The 22233-nt window shown below is 34.9% G+C and overlaps 1 protein-coding gene across 6 annotated transcripts in view; it reads right to left on the bottom strand.

Moving 5' to 3' along the window:
• Positions 1-457: 457 nt before the first annotated feature.
• The window catches only part of PTPRK (protein tyrosine phosphatase receptor type K), a 733127-nt gene continuing 711351 nt past the window's right edge, over positions 458-22233 (bottom strand). For all 6 annotated transcript variants that reach the window (XM_044676955.1, XM_044676950.1, XM_044676951.1 and 3 more), the window contains 9 exons: positions 21333-21487; positions 18458-18593; positions 18074-18223; positions 16798-16971; positions 12802-12933; positions 12534-12659; positions 10402-10565; positions 9304-9439; positions 458-1436 (listed from right to left, as the gene is read on the bottom strand). In XM_044676955.1, the coding sequence (XP_044532890.1) occupies positions 1383-1436; positions 9304-9439; positions 10402-10565; positions 12534-12659; positions 12802-12933; positions 16798-16971; positions 18074-18223; positions 18458-18593; positions 21333-21487 (1227 nt within the window). In that variant the 3' untranslated portion in view covers positions 458-1382. The remainder of the gene's footprint in view (positions 1437-9303; positions 9440-10401; positions 10566-12533; positions 12660-12801; positions 12934-16797; positions 16972-18073; positions 18224-18457; positions 18594-21332; positions 21488-22233) is intronic.

Consider the following 22233-nt stretch of genomic DNA (forward strand, 5'->3'; position numbering starts at 1 on the left):
TAATCTAGAAAGAGGAGATTGGAATGCTCAAGTCAACAACAAACAGCAAGCATATGATGGGAGTTTACAGCTGTGTGGAACATGTGAATGAGACCACATTGGGGAAGGTCCACTTGAAATCAAGTGACAATGCACAAAACTGGAAACTGGCATTGATTTATTCAAACTCTGTTTTGTCAGAGCCCAAAGCTTACATGTGTGTAAACATCAAAAGAAAAATTGTATCAACTTTACAACTCAATAAAATTTGTCTTACCCTGAAAGGATGAATGTTGCCGTCTTATTGTCTTGACCTGTGCTTCACTGGTGGCGCAACAAGATTGGCTTGTGTTAAGATTGAAATGGTGCAAAAAGACTACGTTCAACATTGTGCAAGTCATTAGCAAGGCCATCAGAATGTGTACAATTATATATATATATATATATATATATATATATATAATGATCTGACCAATATCTGACTAATGTAACTGTGAAAAACTATACATTTTTAGCAAAATGTTATAATTTGGTCCCATGTTAAAAGACCTGATAGCCAAGTTGGTTTTATTTTTATGTGAAAATTCACAAGCATGTACACACAACAAAACCACTACAACGTTTTCTGGTCTTGGCATAAAAAGTATGGCTCCTACTAACACTAAAACATAGAAAAAATAAACTACAAAAATTGTTTACACTTGATTTCAGAAAAAAAAGCTTTCTTCCAGAAAAATGATATTTTTTTCCCCTTAAGCCGTCCAAAAAGGAATGCAGGTAACCAATAAATACAGTGTGCTTTCTCCATATAGACATATATACACTTGAGTCTTTGGCTTATGTTTATTTTCTTTAAAAAGAATTTTATGTGATCCAGCCATCATTGCACATTAAAACAAAATAAGCCAGTTAAATATATTTATATATTTATATAGATCTGCTACACTTGAAACGTATAAAGAATGGATTTCTTTTTATCATCAATTTGCACAGCTTTTTTTCTTCTTTTTAAATTTTTAACATCTTTTATCAAAAGAAGGAGAAAAAATGCCATATAGGAAATATTGATTCATGCAACAGGTGAGCCTGGAGAGAGGCAGCTGCATATTATATCGAATGTACAAACACTGAAAAGTCCTTACTTGCCCCCAACTGGCTTAGTCTGGTTTTTATTAAATATAATTTTGTGGCACTAAATTTTGATATTGTTTACAGGCATAGAAACTGATTGAGTCCTTTTATTAACATACACAACTTCATAAGAAAAATACTTTTGCATTTAAAATGTAAATGTTCCCCTCCCCCGACACTTAAATCTCTTCACAGGTTCAACAGGTACATTAGCTGCTGGTTCAACAGCTGACCAGGTTTTAGTTGGGATTCCCTTTCCACGTCCAGTCCAACTATGATGATTCAAGGTACTCCAAAGCTACATCGTAGCAGAAACGGTACTGTTCCTAAAATATATCAAGACAAAATAAAGAATTAGAACTACCAAAAAAAAAAAAAAAAAAAGAATGTTGGTAATGTATAACTAAGTTTCAGCCACAGTCTAAGCCACTTTTAGGGAATAATTTAATAATTTCTTTGTTAGCGTTTCATTTTATAAATTTAATGTGCAAATAGAAAGCCTTCAACTTCATCTTTTGGCTAATCTAAGGAGACTGAGGAGAAACAATGCTGAGTTACATAAATGGAGACTGTACCTTCTATGCCTTCTCCACTGATGTGAGTATTTCTACATTGATAAAATACATGGTTTCCATCAAGATAAGTTTCAGAAATAGGTACACATATTTTGGCTCTTTTAGGCTAAACCCAAACCACTACTACCTCAAAATCCCAATAAACAAAACAAATCCTCTCTGTACTTCTCATCAAAGATTCCAAAGAAAATATTTTGAGAGCAAAAGCATGTTCCCTATGATATCTGCAGTCATTTCTTTTTCAAACCCTTACTTTCTGTCTTGGAATTAAGATTATCTATTGGTTCTAAGGTAGAAAAGCAGTAAAGGCTAGGCAGTGAGGGTTAAGTCATGATCCAGATCTCACATCTAGGAAGGGTTTAAACCCAGATTTGAACCCAGAACCTCCCTTCTCTAGACCTAGCTCTTAATCCACTGAGCCACCTTGCTGGGTCCTCTTAAGTAATTTTTAAAAATTGATAGAATTTATCTTAAACTTTTTTTTCTTGGTCCTAATGGTGCCATATATTTGGGCTCATTAAAAAAATTAAATTAGACTAACTGAAGTATTCTAGTTGTAATTAGAATACTATTTATATGAAATAATTTCCAATTAAATATTTTAAAAATGTTGATATAACCAGAATTTAAGCTAAAAAAATGTTCCTGGTAGAGGATCTTAGGGAAATTAAAGGGACAGGAAAAATAGAAATCTGAAAGTGGAAAGTTTAGTGGGAACACAGAATGAGGTTTCCTTATGTTTAAGGAAAAGAGCTGTCCCTTTGGAAAAAAAAAATATTCAAGAACAGCCGTAAGATATAACCATGGAGCTAAAGAGTAAGATGAATTATTCAAAGAGCAAGATCACTATTATAGGCCAGGTTTAAAATTAAAGAAACAAAATTGATTTTCAGGGAAAAAAACTAGCAAAGAAAAAGCCAAAGAGACTATAGCTTAGGAATAGAAACCAGGGATCATGGCCTAGATTGCTTTTAAAGCCACTAGATTTTGATTAAGAATTATAAATATGACCATTCATGGTTATTGATAGGGAGATATTTCTTAACTCTATCTTAAAGGATAGAAGAGATCAAAAAGATAATTTATATTATGTAAAACTAAAAGGCTTTGCATGAGCAAAATTTGTTCAGATAGGATAACGAAGGGGTGGCGGAAAGTATTTTTACCAATATCTCTGAGAAGGTCTTATACTGAAGACTTTAAGGAAATTAACATAAACATAGAATTCTTTCCTTAATGGGTAAGTGGTCAAATGATATCGACAGTTTCCAAAAGAAGAATTGTAAGCTATTAAAAATTTGTCCAAATCACATGATGATGGGTAATATAAATCAAAAAACAACTCTGAGCAGGAAATAAACAAAGAAGGAAATTGTTAATGTTAGGCAAGCTAGATAGTTGAGCTCTAAACTGATAGAATCGTTTTAGGAAACAATTTGGAATTATGCTAAAAAAAGTGAGTAAAATGTCTGTACACTTTGATTCAAAGATTTCATTGCAAGGTATATATCAAAGCAAAGGTATATATCAAAGAAAGAAAGGGTCTATATATACTTTTTGAAGTAACTAGAATCAAAGTAAGTGCCTACTGAAAATCGTAATAAATGAATGTAATAGAATATATCTATATTGAAAAAAGCTATAAGTGTGAAAGATTCAGAGAAGTAAAAAGAGACATAAACTGATGCAGAGTGAAATAAACAATATACACATCAACTACAAAATAGACACTAAGAAAGAGAATTGAAAAAAAGAAAAAAGCTGAAAACTTTGATTTTAATAACCAAGCTACATCTGTTGAAGAACTGAAAAATGTTCCCTTTTTCTCTTTTCAGAAGTGGGAGGCTAGGTGTATATTGCATCATAGATTCTGATTTGAAAAGTATTTTAGAAGGCCGCCTTGTCTAACCATCTCATTGTGCGTATGAGGCACCAGGATGTTGAGTGACTTGACCTGGGTGCTTAAGGAAGGATTAGAATCTAGGACTTCCTGAGTGTCTAACACTCTATCTACCATGCCATAATCCCTCTGATATGAAAACAACCAATATCAATAAAATTAAGATAAAAATAAAGCATAAAAATATCCCTGGAAAGGACTCTGAAGGCTCTGAATTTCAATGACTAGACTCCAAAGAACACTATACATTTCCTCCCAGTTAGAGATATATACACATGGTTCCTTAAGATTTTTAGAGACAGATTCTATACGGTTGACACACAAGACTAGAAGAGTAAATAATTTCAGAGTATGCATTCCGCTTTGGTCTAATGATGATGCCTTAAAACTGGACAACTAAAGAAGATAGTTAGGGCAAGCTGGGTGGCTCAATGGATTGAGAGCCAGACCTAGAGATGGGAGGTCCTACCAGCTGTGTCACACTGGGCAAGCCACAACCTGCATTGCCTAGCTGTTAATTACTCTTCTGCCTTAGAGATGATTACTATAAAATAAGTCAGGGCACATATTAAAAAGAATTCTAAATTCACCAGAAACTTAAGGAATTCCAGATTCCTTATTTATTCACATAATTTGCAAGTAAAAGGATGCTAATATAAAGCCAAATGCTGGCAAAGAATGGTTAATTTACATAAATAGATTAATTATAACATTTTGAATTCACAGTTGGACTAAGTATAATGAACAACTCTATGTGAATTTAAACAAAACTAAGAATTTAAATCTGTTGTCCCAAAAGTTTTGATGTAATTTTAAGCTCTTAAGCTAAAATAATACTTGACAAAACCTAAAACATCATATTATTGAGCTCAAGTTCTAGGAGAGAAGGGAGGCATTATGGAGGGAAAGAGGAGGGAAACTATGCCAGAAGTCTTAAAAGTGAAAGAATATCAACCCAACTCTTCAGATTTGCTTCAGATAGCAGCATAACCTCAGTGCGCTCTATCCATAAGCAGGAAGTGGTGAGGATTTTTGTTTTAAAAAAGTGTTTTTTAATTGAGTCGTTCCTTTTAGTTATCTGATCATCTTGACATACGTGGGGTAAAATAAGAATGCTGCATTGGTTTTTCTCATCTATTTTCTTACTAACAGCTGCTCCTGATCAAGTTATGTAAAACATACATGCACCAACCACAGAAACATTTCTTCCAGCAATGACAGATTAGAGCTAAAATGTGGTAAATAATTAGGAATATATATATGATGTATATTATGTGTATATTATATATATAATTTATATATTATGCATGTTGGTTTGTAAATTCAAATCTACAGCAAATATTAGGCTACTGTGAGTGAAATAGTATAATCAGCATTTTACAGTTAACATATTTTTAAAAATTAATGCAATTAATCAACATAAGAATAAGATATTTAGCATTTCCTTCATGGTGAATCAGAGCAGTATCTTCTTATTTTGTAAAAACTAGCAAACACAAGCAGTAACATACTTTAGAATCTTCAGAATTCAAGACAAACATACTTTTTGATGGCTGACATGTAAAATGATGCTCATGCTGTTATAGGAGTTGCTTAGTAATGAACCTCTTAGAGCTACAAATATACTTTATCAATCAGTAAACATTTATTAAATGCCTACTGTATATGTGCTTGACATTATTGATAAAAAGAAAAAAAGTAAGAATCTCTAACCTTCAGGAGCATATATTCTATTGCTTGAATGTAATATTTATAGAGAAAGACAGAATATAAACAAAATAGAGAGTTATTTGGGGGTGAAGAAGCATTAATAATAGGAGGAATCACAAAAGATTTCTTGAAAGAGGTCACTCATGATTTGAAGTTGGAAGGGAGCTAGGGGTTTCAGGTGGTAGAGATGAGGAAGGAAAATATCCCAGGAATTGGTGATAGTTTCTCAAAAACATGGAGGCAGACGGAATATCAAGGACAGAGAAATGTAAGTACTCCAGTTTGGCTAAACTGGTTTACAGAGTGTGTTAGGGTAGTTGTGTGTATCTAATTTGGAAATATAGACTGGAGTCATATGGGGAAGGAAATGTAAAATCTAAATAGAGAAGTTTGTTCCATTTTCTAAAGGCAAGAGGTAAATAAATCTTCCTGAGGAAAGGAATGGCATGATTAGATTTAAGATAAATTTAAGGATGTGGGCAGATAGGTAGCACAATGAAGGGAAAAAGAAAGAGAGACAGAGATAGACACAGAGAGAAGTATACTTTTTGCCTCAATTTCCCCATCTGTAAATGAGCTAGAGAGGGAAATGACAAACTAGTATCTTTGCCAAGTAAACCTCAAATGAGGTCATGAAGAGTAGGACATGAATGAAAAATGCCTGAATTACAACAAAAATGCTTAGGAAGATCAATTTGGCAACTGTGTGGAGGCTGGGTTAGAGATGAGAGAAACTGAAAGCCAGAAGCATAATTACACTATTAGGGTAGTCCAAGCAAGAGGGTGAGGAAGGTCTAAGGTGGGTGTTCGAATGAGTAGATTAGGTCCAGGTGTGAGATATGCTGAGGAGGTAGAACTAACTAGGCATGGCAAGTTATTAAATATGAGGAATGAATAACAGTAAAGTGCTGAGGATGCCTCCCCACTGTGAACTCATCCAAATGGAAGAAGATAGAGAACAGTTGCTTTAAAGGATTCTCTGAGAAGTTCAGGCTTTCACTGCTACTAAGTTGCCATATTGGCTCAGCCCAGCTTCAGAAAAGTTTCTTTGGGCTATAAAATAGAACTGACTAGAGTAAAAGGATAGATAAGTAGCAGAGGGGACCCAACTGAGATCAAATGACATACATTTACAAACCCTATCAGTCATGTTGAGTGATTTTCTTCACTTGCATTCAGTAGCATATAAGCAGGAACAGAGAAGCTGTAGGTTTAAGCTGGGATTAAGGTTTGGAGAGGGATGAGCAGTGTTTTGACAAAAGAGCAAGGGAATCAAAGTATGGGGACAGTGGAAAATTTAAGTAGTTGATTAAAAGGTAATGATACTAAAGGGAGGAAATTGAGGCTAGAATAGCTATGGAAACCCCAGGAAAGCAGAGAAGGATGGAGTGATTGCAGGTTGCAGTGAAGCTCCACCATGAAAACTACCTATCAATTCATTCTCAATACCTGGGAAATTTGGTGTTAAGGAAGAAAAAAATTTAAGAGCAGATGGCTAAAATGCAATAATAAATTTCATGAAACAGGAAACTATTCTTAGTATGAGTAAGCATGAATATTTTCCTTAATTAAAAAAAATTCTTTTAGCTACTGGTATCAGCTCTCTGGTGACATCACTGACCATCTGAATGCTGAGAAACATTAAAGGCATTTTACTTAAGGAATGAGCAGAGGATATCACCTTACTTTTATTTCTATGGTGATAACAGACACTATCATCAGCAACTTAGGAGTATTAAAGGGTATTATTATGGTGCTCTAGAAATAATGTTGGATTTGGAGCCTGAAAAGCTCAAACCCTACTTCACTGTTGTCCAGTTGTATCTGACTTTTTTGGGATCCTATTTGGGCTTTTTTGTCAGAAACTGGAGTAATTCAACATTTCCTTCTCTAGTTCATTTTATAGATAAGGAAACTGAGGCAAACAGGCTTAAATGATTTGCCCAAGGTCAAATAGCTTCATGACTCCAGGCCTAGTACTCTACTCGCTTTGCTACCTACTGTCCCATTTATTAAATATATGCTCTTTTCCTCTCTTGGTCTAATTTCTTAATCTCTTAAATAAAGAGGTTGTACTTGATGACCTCTTAAGATCCCTCTCCCTAACAATGATGTTATGATCCCATCATTCTATAGTTGGGATTCTCTGCTGTGAACTGTAGGCTCCTACTGTTTCCATATTGTTTTATTTACATGAATAACTTGATTATTGAAGCCCAAAGTCTAATTCTTTTAGGAAGCAAACTATGTAAGATAATTAATTTACCCATTTGTCCAACAGAATATAAGCTCCATGAGGGTAGTGACTTTCATTCTTTTCTTTGTATAACCAAAGTCTAACACAGTACTTTTCACATAATAGTCAATTTATAGATGTTTGATAGGACTGAACAATCTGAACCACAGAGGAAACGGGATCAAGGCAGGTGAAAAAACCATGACAGCAACTGTGATAAAACTAGGGCAATGATTTTCTGCCTACTTTGCTTAAGTATCATTAACCTGTTTGAAGATATAAAGTGAAATTTATAGGCTTAGACTAAAAAGGTCAAAGAAAGAAGATAAGGACTCATATGTATAAAAACATTTATAGCAGCTTTTTCATAGTTACAAAGAACTGGAAATTAAGAAAATAATCACAAATTGGGGAATGACTTAACAATTATGGTATCTGAATGTAATGGAATACTACTGTATTACAAGAAATGATGGTTTCAGAGCAACCTGGAAAAGATATGTATGAATTGATGTAAAGTGAAATGAGTAGAAACAGAAATGATTTATACAATTATAAATGTAAAGACAAAGAACTTTGAAAAACTTAAACCATGATTCTAGAAGACTAATGAAAAAGCATGATACCCATCTCTTCAGAGAGGTGATGAACTTAAAAAACGGAATGACATACTTGTATATGGTCAATATCAAGATTTGTTTTGTTTGACTATGCCTATTGACAAAGTGTTTTTTCTCTCTACAGATTTTGTTTGCTTTGGTTTGGTTGAGTAGGAGGGAAAATAGAGAATTATAAATTGAAAAAGAAAGTTAGAAAGAGTTAAAGTAACGGTGTAGAGGAGATCAGTAGGTAAATATGATCAAGAACTAACCCTTGGGCAGATTCAGTTGCAAATATTTTGATTCTTTTTCTAAAATAATTTGATCCATTCAATGTGAGAGTACCAATGTACATGAAATACTCAAAGAATCAGTTTAAAATTTAGTTATTGAATCTTATTGTGAAAGGTAGCATCTAATTTACGAAATAATTTTGTAATAAATACTATAAGGTCATTAATATACTAAGGATGAGCAAAATAGGCTTCAGATTTCATTGAAAATATTTGGATGATCAAAATATTATTAAAACAGAAAATAATTTTCTTCAGCTTAATGTTTTACACCCAACTACAGTATTTAATGAGATCAAAATAACAAAAGCAACCATGGTAGCCTGTCTCCCTCCTTCCTTCCTTGCTTTCTCCATACTAAAGAATCAAACAAAAAGATGAGATCTTTTAAAATATATACATTAAGAGGAAAAACTGCTTTCTGATAAATATTAACAATATTCTAATCTTTCTTTAAATTTTACCTGTATCTATGGAAATAGTAAGGTTACTGAGACCGAGACTTGTGGTGTCTAGGGTACTAGCTTTTCTGTTAAAATTGAATTCATCTATGACATGAAATTTATTAGCATATATTGTTCTAATAAAACAGAATTAAATCCTATAATACTCTCGGGTATAAGAGAAATGACTTTCTTCATCCCTGCATATGAAACAGAACATGAAGTAAGGGTTTTATGTGGGCATACCATAGAAAAATAACACTGAACTACTGATTCTCTCTGAGGTAAGGAATAGCTTAAAAGAGATTCAAACTAACTCCACTGACACATTAGGTATCCCACATAAAAGTGCAAGAAGTCAAATAAAAAAAAGTCAGAATATTACTGGTTTCTCAGCTTTCCTCTAAGATACAAGATTTTATGCTTTAATGACTTACTGGGGCTTCCACCATATTTGGCTTGCTGTTCCGTAAGGTCTTGACTGCATGGAAAACATCAACAACATTCTGTCTTTTTACCATTTCCACAACAATGCCTATGGCACAGAACATTCCACTTCGTCCTCCACCATTCCTGAAGTGAGACAAAGAAGAGAATACAGAGAAGAGAATAACACGGTTAAAGATACTTTCTTGTCACCATAACTCAGGCCAACTTAGGTGAATAAAAAGAGGCAAGGCCAATACTAAATCACTTAGAAAACATTGTTTCCTTTCTGTCTCTCTTCTCTTAATTTGGGTGGGGGTGCCTTGTTTAAGAGGTAGTATGACAGTGGATATATTATAAATTCAAGAAGACCTACCTTTGAGTACTACTGGCTGTATGATTCTGGGAAAGTCACTACACCTTTTAGTGTTCTAAGAAACTGAGACTATAATTGCAGAGAAACTACTGAGCTCTCTAGGAAGGGGAAGTTCTCCAATATTAATATCACAGCTCCAATTATTCTCAAAGTGGGCGCTACCGCCCCCTGGTGGGTGCTGCAGCAATCCAGGGAAGCGGTGATGTTCACAGGTGCATTTATTTTTCCTATTAATTGCTATTAAAATTAAAAAAAAATTTAATTTCCAGGGGGCTAAGTAATATTTTTTCTGGAAAGAGGGCAGTAGGTCAAAAAAGTTTCGGAACTTCTGTCCCTAACCCAAGAATTCATACTTATGAGGCTTAAAGGATTGGCAAATTGGTATCTGGAAATTTTAACAGCTTTATAGTGTCCTACAAAAAGTCCCCCACCCATCCCACTTTTCCTTTTATAAAAAGGAAACTACAGAGAGAGTAATGTGAGCAAGCAGCTGGCATAATACAGTGAATATAAAAACATGTATCTTGACACTCCAAATGGGGTCAGGAGGGAAATGAATTATAGAAATTTAGGATAGTGTGGCAGAAAAAAAAAAAAAGAAAGAAATATAGCCCAGTTTGTAATAGTGGGGAGGTATGAAACAGAGAGGTAGTACAAGGTCAAAGAGGGCTAATCATGAAGTAAATGCCCAAATGCACAATTGTTTCCAATATAACCAAAAAGCCATACTCACAGACAATGAATGATGGTCCGTCCTTCCCCTTCATCACACTCTTCCTGCCATTTTTCGACCTGAAGTATCAGTTTCAGGAACGATCGTTTGGACCCAGGGACTTCTCGGTGAGAAGCCCAACCTAAGTATTGAAACTGCTGTACCATTAGATACCCTTCCTGTGGCTGTGGGGACAAAAGAATTTGTAGGAAAATAAGCTGTGATTGTGATTGCTACTAAAAGGCACAATATAAAATTCACAATATAAAATTCACTTGATATTATGATGTAAATGTTGTTTACTTCAGAAAAAAAAATCTCCCTAATTTAGATACTGACTGTCCACATGTAAGCACAGGAATGTCTCTTAAAAATATTAATTTTTAAGTTTAATTTCAATTAAAGTAACATTAAATAATCTCCAAGCAAAGATCAAGTGGCAGGCACCATGTAAGAGATTCAATTGATGGGAATATGAACTAATTCTTCTTTTTGCTTTCAGCCTATTGCCTAAATATAAAATATCTAAAGATTTTTAAAAACTTTAAAATTTCTAAGAAAAAAAGGTGAATCAGATTAGTTGTAGTCTTGAAAATTTTTTGTGGTACATATTTTCATAGTTCTACATTGATAGTTTCTCAATGAAAATATTTCTAAAGCAATTGTCCTGACAGATGTACAGACATAATCAAGTTTTATTAAAGTAAGCACTTACAATCTATATATTACTATTATTGAAGAGAGTATTTTAGGGGGCAACTGGGCAGCTCAGTGGATTGAGAGCCAGACCTAGGTTCAAATCTGGCCTCAGACACTTTCTAGCTGTGTGACCCTGGACAAGTTACTTAACCCCCATTGCCTACCCCTTACCACTCTTCTGCCTTAGAACCAACACACAGTATTGATTCCAAGACTGAAGGTAAGGGTTTAAAAAAAAAAAAAAAGAGAGAGTATTTTAAAGTTTTCCTTTACAAGGAACAACAGGATTGTCTATTTGTAATTACAGTACAGAATGTGTTTATTAGTACTTACAAAAATTTTTCTTCACTAAAGTCCTACCTCAATGTCTCGCATTGGTAAAAAGGAGACCCTGGGATTTAGAAGGCTATATCAAGTGAGAAAAAGCGAAGGCTGGTCTTGGCAAGATGGAAAGACACTGAGTTACAGGCCCAGTGATGCACCATAAGTCTTCTGAGGATCATCTTTACCAATTTGAGAGAGCACTTTTCACCAGAAAGTTGGACAGAGATAATGAATGTTTCTGGTCATAGCAACTCAGGAAACTTTTAAAATGTATGGGAGGGCTGCAATCTTTGTGGGTGGAAGCAGTTTCCATATTGATAAAATTATGAATTCTTTGAAGTAGAAAAGAGTTTACACTGAAAAATAATAACCGCCATTTATGGAGATCTCTGAAATAAAAAATAAACTAAGAGCAGACTTAAGCACTTATGGTTAGGACTCTGGGGGGAAAATCTTGTTTCTCTTTTTTATCTCATTGGAGATAACATGCTTTAAAAAAAGACAAAAAAAAAACCCCCTCTTTTTTATGCTCTGCTTCTTTGCTGCTTATATTTAAAGCCGTAACCATTTTCATTTTGTATATTTGGGAGAAGAGAGAATATGATATCTTAATTTATTATTCAGGGAAAATATAGAAATCCCAGTACAGGCTGGTGCTGAAAGTGATTTGAATGCTATTGTTCCAAACAAACCGTAGCCATTCTACTGTGCTTGGGATTTCATAGGTGAATATTTCTGCTATTTTATCAAAACTCTTTTTCTGAGATGAATGGCAATCCTAATGAAACATGTAGTCATTCCTGACATAGTAAACATATGCTCATGAGCCAGGCTAAGACTAGCAACCTCTACAGAGTTAAATGTATTTGAACTGAGATTTCCAGAAGTAATAAGCTATTGCAAAAATGCGCTAAGAGAGCAAGCTTCCAGCTGTCAGCATTTCTGTTTGTAAGATGCATATTTTACTCTGGCACTAAAGCGCCGAATGACTACTAGCCTCAGCACTGAATATGTGAAGTTTATTAATTTTTTTCCCTTGGTGTCTGAAAAGAATTATACTACACTGTTAATATTATCTCAACTCATGATATCTTAAACAGCCCAATTCGAATGACTGAACAATCTCTTACCCTTGTGAGATTGCATATCCGAAAAATTCTGTTGATCACATCGCAGTCCATTGCACAGGACATGCATTCTACTTGAATAGGTCCATATCGCAACATGCCTTCTTCGGGCCAGTACTGAGGACATCCCTAGAGAAGGAGTATGGGGGAAGGAAATGGAGATCGTGATTAGACTTTCAAATTGATGTGGCCCAAAGGGAATTGTAGCATTGTAGTACAATTTTAGAAAGTTAAGTGCATATGATACAACAACCACATTATGAGCATCAACCTGGGTCAAGTCGACTTCATTTAACATCACAATGGAGGTACAGCCATAATCATATACTAATCTCCAGAAGTCTTTCACAGTATTTGGCAGAGGGTACTGGGTGACAATGAAAGCAGCGGGCTGTCTGTAACTCTGTAAAGAAACAGGGTGGACGGGGAGCATTAGAACTGTAAATTCATGAGCCAAAGAACATTTCACTGTAGCACAAATCACGCAAAACAGCCTGCTCTCTAGCCCTAGAAAAACTGCCACTTAATACAGAGTGTTTTCAATTAGGGCTGCTATAGTTCTTAACCAGGCTCTTTTACTTCCAGATAGTATCGGTTCGGATTCTCACCTGCCCATGCAGCCAAGAGCAAAATCCAACTTCATTTTTGTCTTTATCCTTAGTATAAAGCACAAAGCCTGGAATTCAGGTGTTTAATAAATGCTTATGGAGCGAGTAAATGAATACAGAGAAAAGAAGAGCTAGAGAGTTTCTTTATGGCTCTTGTTACGGTCCTCTAGGTCCTACTTAAATGGTGGAAAACCATTAAGCATTCTTATCTTTTCTTTCATAGGCAATGGTGGAAGCATCTCTGAACTAGTCAACTGACAAAGATAGTTGCACCATTTCCTAAATGCTTATCTAAGTTATCAGTGTACTGCTAACTCATTTCTAACATCATGTCTTGAATACTTTCAAGTGTTTTAATAGCACTGTAGACATTGATCTTGTGTCTGCTAAACATGCTTCCATGGAGGAATGTCATTAACTCTAGAATACTGCAAAATGTCCTGATGAGCTTGATGCATCCCATAGGATTATTTCTGGGTAGTCTTTTGACTCTATATAGAGTATGGAAGTGGAAGAACTTGAAAGAAATAGTAGGTATGGTTTCTGGAATTACTGACACTTCTCTTTTAATTTGGGAGTGTGCAGAATACTTTTTGTAGCAGGGCAGAATTGAAAACAAAGGGGGTGTCAAATGACTAGGGAATAAACAAACTGTGGTATGTAACAAAATAGAACCTTATTGTGCAGTAATAAAGATTATGAAGATCAGAAAAAAAACCCCATGATAAGTTATAGGCATTGATGCAGAATAAAATAAATAGAACCACAAGATTAATCTACACAATTCTTATAATATAAATGAAAATATCATTTAAAATAAGTTGAGTTCTGAGCAACAGAAAACCAAGCAATATTTCCCAAGGTCAGATCATAAAATGTATCTTCCTCTTCTTGGTGGATAAGTGGGAATTATAAGAGTCAATAGTGGAACAAAATGTTTCATGTCATTCATTGAGTTACTGTTGCTTAACTTATCTTTGTTATAAGGGAAATTCAATTCCAGTGTTGGAAGTTAGAAGTTAAAAGGTAGTTTATTCATACAAAAATGACTGTGAGATATAAATCAAGGCAGAAATTAAAGGTATTTTTAAAAGTGTTTAACGCATTGCTGATACATCAGTATTCCAATGTCTAAAAAAAAAATGGACAACTAAAATACCTGATAACTGGTAATTGCTAATTTGTTCTGCAAATGCTTTTGTTCTCCCCCTTTTTCTTCTTATATGTGTTTAGTCAGATAAAGGATTGAAAAAAATCAGTTTAAATTGTACAGTGTAGGCACGACCAAATTTCTTACAGCTCTAACCCTGACTTCTCTTCTGAGTGTACCTTCAATTTACCAACAACAGTAGAGTTGAATCTTTCTTCTGCCAAACCCACAAATTTAACATGCCCCAAATTAGCCTTTATAGTAAGAGTCCTTTCTTCATACCTTGGAAATTTTTGAGTTTTCCTGTTTATCCACCAGGTCTTATTGAATTCAGGTCTCTGACATCTCTTGCATTTGTCCCATATTCTTTTATTCCATTGCCAATACCTCAATATAAGTCTTTATTATCAATAGCCTCCAGATACGTAATCTGATATGTACTCTTTCACTCATCTAATTTATATCCAAGTCATTCTGTTACAGAATAATTTTATATGTGTGTATATATATATATATACATATATATACACACACACACATATACATGTATGTATATATATTTAACCATATCACTTCTTTGTTCTAAAATCTTTAGTAATTCTCTATCACCAAAATCCTTAGCCTCGCACACAAGATGCCACATAATTAGTAGAAACTTTTCAGATTTAAATAATTTCCTCTATGTACTATAGTTTCAGCTAAAGTAGACCACTCCCTTCCACCCCAACCCCGACCCAACCCCCCCAAATGTGTACATACCATAGCTGAACTACTATTAAGAGGTTTATTTAGTATGGGTTTGAATTATGAAATATCTTTTTGGTGATCCTGAGAGGATAAGGAAAAAGGGTTGAAAGGTATAAAGTCTAGGCCTTATAGCGAACTATAAAGAACTAAGAAATATACCAGGGAAACAAACACTAGGCAAAAAATTCTATATTGGTAAGAACTTTCTCCAAAATTTTTCTTTTCTTTTTAAAAAATCTTGTACTTTTCTTATTTCTTCCTGATTCAGTTTTGCTAATTAATTTGATATTCAGGCTACATGCTTATTTTTTAGTTGCTATGTAAGCACTTCTCAGACAATTAAGAGTCTAGAAATATGTAGAACTTTGTTGAGATCCTAGTGGTTCAGGTGCTCAGGCTCAGTATGGCAAGGTAAGGTCCCTGTTAAAGGGAGGAAGCCAATTACTTATATTTTCCTCTTGTTTCTCCTGTTAAATAATACAAGGAGACAAAGCAGGAATGCAGGGGAAGCCTCAGGACTGAAATGAGGCTTTCCTTTGTCTGTTATCTAATTGCTTAAACCAGGATCTGCAGCGGATTCAGAAAATCTTGCCTGAGACTATTGGCTAAAACACTGACACTAAAACACTAACACTGACTCCCAATTTCCTTTTTTGTTTTGGTTTCTTGGTCAAGAGGATAACTATGAGGTGGCTGGGGCAAAACAAAACAAAACAAAACAAAACAAAAACACACACACAAAAAACCCCACAACTGATCATAATCATATCTTTTGATTGAATTCTCAACAATCAAACTAAAAAAGAATGAGGCCAGTTTAGGTCACAAGAGGGAAAATATTGAACTCCACCTAATGTCTGACTAGGACATTTATAAGTTCTCTTAATTATCTAATGCTGAGCTGAACACATTTTTTTACAAATTGGTAGCACAGTGGATAAAGTAATGGATCTGGCCTCAGGAAGAATCGAATTCAAGTCCTACCTCAGACACTTAGTAGTGTGACCCTGGGCAAGTCACTTAATATCTCAGCCTCAATTTCCTCATTTGTAAAATGTGGATAATGGCATCTGCTTCACATGGTTGTTGTGAGGATTTAATAACATAATATTTTTAAAGCTCATAATAAACCTTAAAGTACTATATAAAAGCTTATGATAATGATGATGATGATGATGATAATGTAACCTCAGAGTGAATTTAGGACATTCTATGATCATCATGCCTGTTAACATGACTCTGATCTGATTTATCTTCTTTATCACATACAAATCTACCCTGCCTTTTACAAGCAAACATCTGATCAATTAAGGATTGATTTGAGGTTCTATAATCTTTCCTAATTTGAGGACTCAAAGAAATATTTGTCAACCATAAATTACTAGGACATGAAGTATTAGAAATAGAACCTTTTTATTTAACTTTCTGTATTTTGTGATTTTTGTCAATTATTTACTGTATCCAAAATAGATCTACATGATGCTCTTTTCTGAAAACAAATTAGCTGAAGATAATTTCTAGGTAGATACTCATTGCAGAGAATAGGAGAATTTCCAATCAAGTTCTGAGTATTTTAGTTCTCCAAAACCCCTTTTAGAGAAAAATTCCAAAATAATTTTTAAGAAAAAGAATTAGTACTTCAAAAAATGTGAACATTTTCCCATTTTAGGATTAACTTGCTGAAGAAGAAAACCAGGGAGTGTTCTTTCTCATTATGCAGCTTTTTAAGGCTCTCTATGTGAACAAAGAAGTAGTCTCTTACATCCATAAGAGCAGCATTGATGTAGTTACTACTCTCCCCATCGATAGTAATTAAGAAAGGCAGACATCTGTCAGGTGGCAGCATATCCATGAAACGATTCTTGTCATGGTTCCTTGGCAGGCAGGCTATGCTGCAATCTTCTGCTTGTAGTCGAGGAGTTACAGAATTTAAGGTCTAAAGAGAGAGGGCAAGTGTAGGTTATAACATAGTGACTTTCACGAAGTCTGGTGCAGACTGGACAATTTGGGCCAAGAATGAAATCAGGATGTGTACAAAACGATGCCATCCACCAGTGACAAGTTGATAGACTTTCTAAGTAAGACTAATGAAGCCTGAGATGTGAAAAATCATACAACACATGCAGTTACATATTTCTCTGTCCTTGATGTACCTTCACTGAAAAAGAATAAGGAAAAAATTTAAAACACAGCAAAAGTACAAAAATATTCTGCACAAAAGAAAAATCAAACCAACTAAATCAAGGTCATTAGACTACATTGAAGTCAGCAGCTATAGAATAAACAAAAGGAGGAGTTCTGAATTTTTAGGGACTCCACATTTTTGGTGTCAAAGACTTCTTTGGCAATCTGGTTAAGCCTGTGGATCCCTTTTTAGAATCATGCTTTTAAATGCATAGTTTTTTTTTAGGAAGACAAGGGAAACTAATTATTTTAAAATAAAGATATAGTTTTCCCATATCAAAGTACAGAGTAAATCTATAACTGCTCCAGGGTCCATGGAAGCCAGGTTAAAAAACCCTGGTTTAAAGAAAGAGCACTCATGGACAGTTAGAAAACCAGGGCTCTAGAGCCATTTCTTCACCTTAGTAAAATCATGTCTCTTCAGGCATGCTGCAATGTTAGTGAAAGTACGGGAGTTATTCAGAAGAAAGGGACATAACCTGCTTTTACTATAATTAATGAGCTTGGATTCTACAATATCATGAAGGGCACATAAGGTCAACTTTGTAAGATTGCAGAAGAAAAAAAGGATTGTAAATATACATAAATCACCAATGTGGTTGTGTGTTTTTTTTACAATCCTCATTTTACCCACAAATCCATTGTGTTTGAACTTACATGTCCTTCAAAATACAAGAGAGCAGAGAGCTCATTAATATTAAAATGACTTTGTAACATAGATAATGAAAAGAACCAAAGAAAATAAGGTTAAAGGTTGCGAATTTGATATGAAAGATCTCATTCAAAAAATTAAGAGTGCCCAGAACTAATGTCTTCAGTTGCTTATATGAAGAACCCCTAGTAATTGCAAATACCTGAAATTCATCTTTGAGATGTGATGAGTTAGTCTGGGAGTCTATTCTAATCATATCAAAATATGCAGCTTTGAATTCACAGACAGGTATGGCAGTTTCTCCACATAAGCAGGCTTCCAGGATTGCATCATGAATAAAAATGTACTGTTCCTACAAAAAGAAGGAAAAGGAGGAAAGTATTATGGAATTTTAATATAACTTTTCTTTGTCCAAGGATAAAGAATACATAGAGTTCTTTTTACGTTAGCCGTTCTGAAGGACACTAATATTTTTCTATAAATATGGAAGATCAGTGATTCCAATAAAATACAAAAAAACCAAACCTACCATCTTGTTTGATGGATGTTAGAAAGGAACAATTCCACAAGGGAACAACCAATTTACCTCTGTTTGAACCATGTTGATACGACGAGAACGGAGGGCTTTGACACAGTTGTAAATGTCCACCACACCTTCTCTTTCAGCCATATCCAGCATGATATCAATCACAATATAACAACCAGTTCGTCCAGCACCAGCACTGAAAAGAGATCATGCAATGAGTATAGCTGTCTCCGGTGATTATCCAAGGACCCTTTCATCTTCACACAGGTGGGATCAGTATAGTTTACCAAAATTTGATTTCTTTTTGAAATTCAACCATTTCCATATATCATAGTGTCACAAGACAGAAATTTAGTTGAAAACACTGAACACTGTACAAACAACACATACACACAAAACCAAAATACCATTAGGTGTGGTTTTGTAAGTTAAGTCACTAATTATGGAACATCTATTATCAAAATCCATTTTATAATTACTTCATGTATTAGACAATCGATAGATGAAGCAATACTATCTGAATCATAACTACATAAAGAAAAAAAAAGTGTGACTTAACAGTGAACCTGGGACCTGACTGTTAATCCTGTTCTGACACTAGCATTATCAAATGATGACACATTATCAAATGCATTTCATTTGTAATCTCTTTCCCTACCAAAACCAAAAAAAATAAAAACACAACCCTATAAGCTATGGATACAAATGAATCATAAAGGAAGGGAAGAAAAACTATTATTACAACTCCTGGAATCATGGGGAGGATTCTTTATCTGACATCAAAAGGACAGAATGATTCATTCAATTCAGTGGCACAAGCCAGTCAATTCAACCAAATAATCAAGGACTGAATGGATATATTTAGATTAATTTGTACAAACACTTGGGTTATTGACTTGATCTTTCATTTTTCAATCAGTTCCTGGGTCTTAACTGAAGAAATAACTGTTATAAATGAGTAAAATCATTTAGGGCTTACAAATCAAATCAATATTCTTGATTTGAGGTAGAAACAAATAAATAATGGCGTGACAACTTGCGCAGTACTTATATTACTTTTCCATTTCATACAAAGAAAAATGCCTCATTCTGTGCAAAGCAAAGGATAGTCAAAGAAAGGCTTTGAGTTCTGGGGCTTGGTTATAAACAGAATTCAGGACAACTGTAAAATTTTAAACAAGAAATCATGACATTCCATACCATAAGCAAATCTCTTTCATTTCAAAGGAACTGTTTTGCATACTAAGAAAAGGAGCAAACATTATTTGTATTTTTTAAATGATCTGAAGCTTCAAAAGTAAGGAAAATTTTTGAGTTGCTCAATGACACTTATTGACAAAATATGAATATAGTGGTTTCCCCCTATTATGAGCTGGAAACACTGTAAATAAGAAAACAAACAAAAAGACTGAGTTATTTGAGCTTAAAGAGGCAAATATCACCTAGGCCTGGATAAGCAGATGGAATGAGAAGATTCTGTGAGAGAGCCGAGGGTGGAAGAGGAATGAAAAGCATCACAGAGAAACTAAAAAGGTCAATGTTAAAGGGAGACTTCAATTCCCCAAAGGCATGACTAAGTGCATACTGAGTTCTTTCTTGCCCACCCATCCACCCCTGCTCAGGGATAATGCTTTTCCAGTTTTATAATAAAAGCTTTTGGAGAAAAAGAGAAGCCCCTTTACTTAAATTCACTTGTGCAATCCGTTTTCTTGTAATCTACCTTTGTCTAGTTAGGCTTGCAAGTGGAAAATGATACCTCTGAAAACAGAAAATTAACAGAGAATCTCAGAGCATCCCCTTGATCACGGAACTCCTAAGATGTGAAACTTTTGTGACAAGTCAACAAATCCCTCCACTGAAGGGCTGCTTTATCTCATACTTTAAATGCTTAGCTTTGTCTATTAGCACTATTCCACTAATGCCTGGACTGAGAGAGCGTTGCTTCCTCAGAAATTCAAGCAACAGAGCCTTCCTACAATCATAAGAGCTCTCTCCTTTCTTTTTTTCCTTACTACCCTTGGGCTTCTCTTACCATCTTTAATCCTTTCCCAGGGTTTGAAACGGAGACCTAATTGGAGAGTTCATCAGATTTCTTTAGGGGTTATTTGACTCCAAATCTTTTAAACTTGTATGCAGTATCTGACCTCCCTACATTACCATTGTCTTCATTCCAGTTTTTACTTCCCTTTTGGCTATTCTCACTTGAATTCTTATTGGGTTGCCTATACAGGCAGAGAAAACAGATACTACCAAAAACTTCCCCAGTTTAAGCTTGTAGCATGTGGGAAAAGATTTCCGAACCTGGCCTTATTTTCTGGTGACATCTTAAAATGAGGCCATGTGATATGTGTTCAGGAGCCTTCCATGCTTCTTTTAAGCTAAGTCTCTAATCAGAAGGAAGTACAAATGTGCATATTATTCTGGTATACACTGGTTGGAACTCACTGGTGTTCTTTTCTGGGTCTTCTGATGTGTTTTTTAAATAGCTGCTCTGCTATGCAAATTTCTGCAATTTGTGCCCATTTAGTAACTCTCTGTTCCTCATACTGAGTTTTAAGTCTAGTTTCTACTGGGGATTTACTAGATTTGGGGAAAAAACTCTCTTTCAATGAGCCATTTCTTCTAGCTTGGGATTTACAAAACTCACAGGAAAACAACACAGCTGTTCCCAACGCAAGACAGAGTTTCTTTTGGTTTTTCTGTGGACGACACGATCACATTGTGGAATAATTACATTCACATATTAATTCTCTATTTTATATCTCATATACAACTAAGCCTCAAGTCAATAATCTTTAACCTCATATACAATAATTGAATTTGGGACCTTTGGAAGAGAATTCAAAGTTTTTCTTGGACGCTCGGAACTAAGTCTTATTTACAATATACAAAGATCACTCATAAAGCTGTTAGCCCATTTGCTGCCTACACATACCTGCAATGGACCACGATGGGCCCAGCACTGGGTGGATTAGATACTTTGACCCGGCGAATAAATGACAGCAGACCTGTGGCATGGTATGGCACACCATGATCTGGCCAACCAGTAAAATGAAATTGTTTAACTTCACGGATTTCATTGTATCCTCTCTGCAAAAAGACAAAAAGGAAGGCTTCAAAAGAATGAAACAGAAAATGATGTCAATGCAAAACACAATACGATTCCTCAAATGGATAAAAATACATGTTATTTTAAAAACAGAGGATAGCTTGTACTAAAAAAATGATAGTGGTCAAGAGCATCTGCCATGATCTAACAATTGATTTGCTTCCCCCTATTCCCCTACACTTTCTAAGAGACCATAACTTCAGTGTTTGGTTCTGATATATAACTAGCTGAATGACGTGACAGAAAAGTCATTTAACCTCTCTGAGACTTGGTCAACTTATCTGCAAAATGGTGTAATATCTGCCCTACCTATTCTTGCAGAGGATCCTTTAAGGAAAACACTTTTTGAACTTTAAAAAGTGCTCAGTAAGGGGGCAGCTTGGTGGCTCAGTGGATTGAGAGCCAGAGGCAGGAGGTCCTAGGTTCAAATTTGGCCTCAGACACTTCCTAGCTGTGTGACCCTGGGCAAGTCACTGAACCCCCATTGCCCAGCCTTTACTGTTCTTCTGCTTTAGAATCAATACCCAGTATTGATTCTAAGACAGAAGGTAAGGGTTTTAATTTAAAAAAAAGTGCTCAATAAATGTGCAGCATCATTACCTCTGGCAGTATCTTGCCATAGCCTATGCCACACATAGAAAGTAGGAAGCTAGGCAATTCTAAGAGCTTGTGGAAGTAAAACTGGAAGGACTTGGAACTTATTGGATATATGGAGTGAAGAAAACAA

This window comes from Gracilinanus agilis, chromosome 4, assembly GCF_016433145.1.
Source record: "Gracilinanus agilis isolate LMUSP501 chromosome 4, AgileGrace, whole genome shotgun sequence".
Lineage (NCBI taxonomy): Eukaryota > Metazoa > Chordata > Mammalia > Didelphimorphia > Didelphidae > Gracilinanus > Gracilinanus agilis.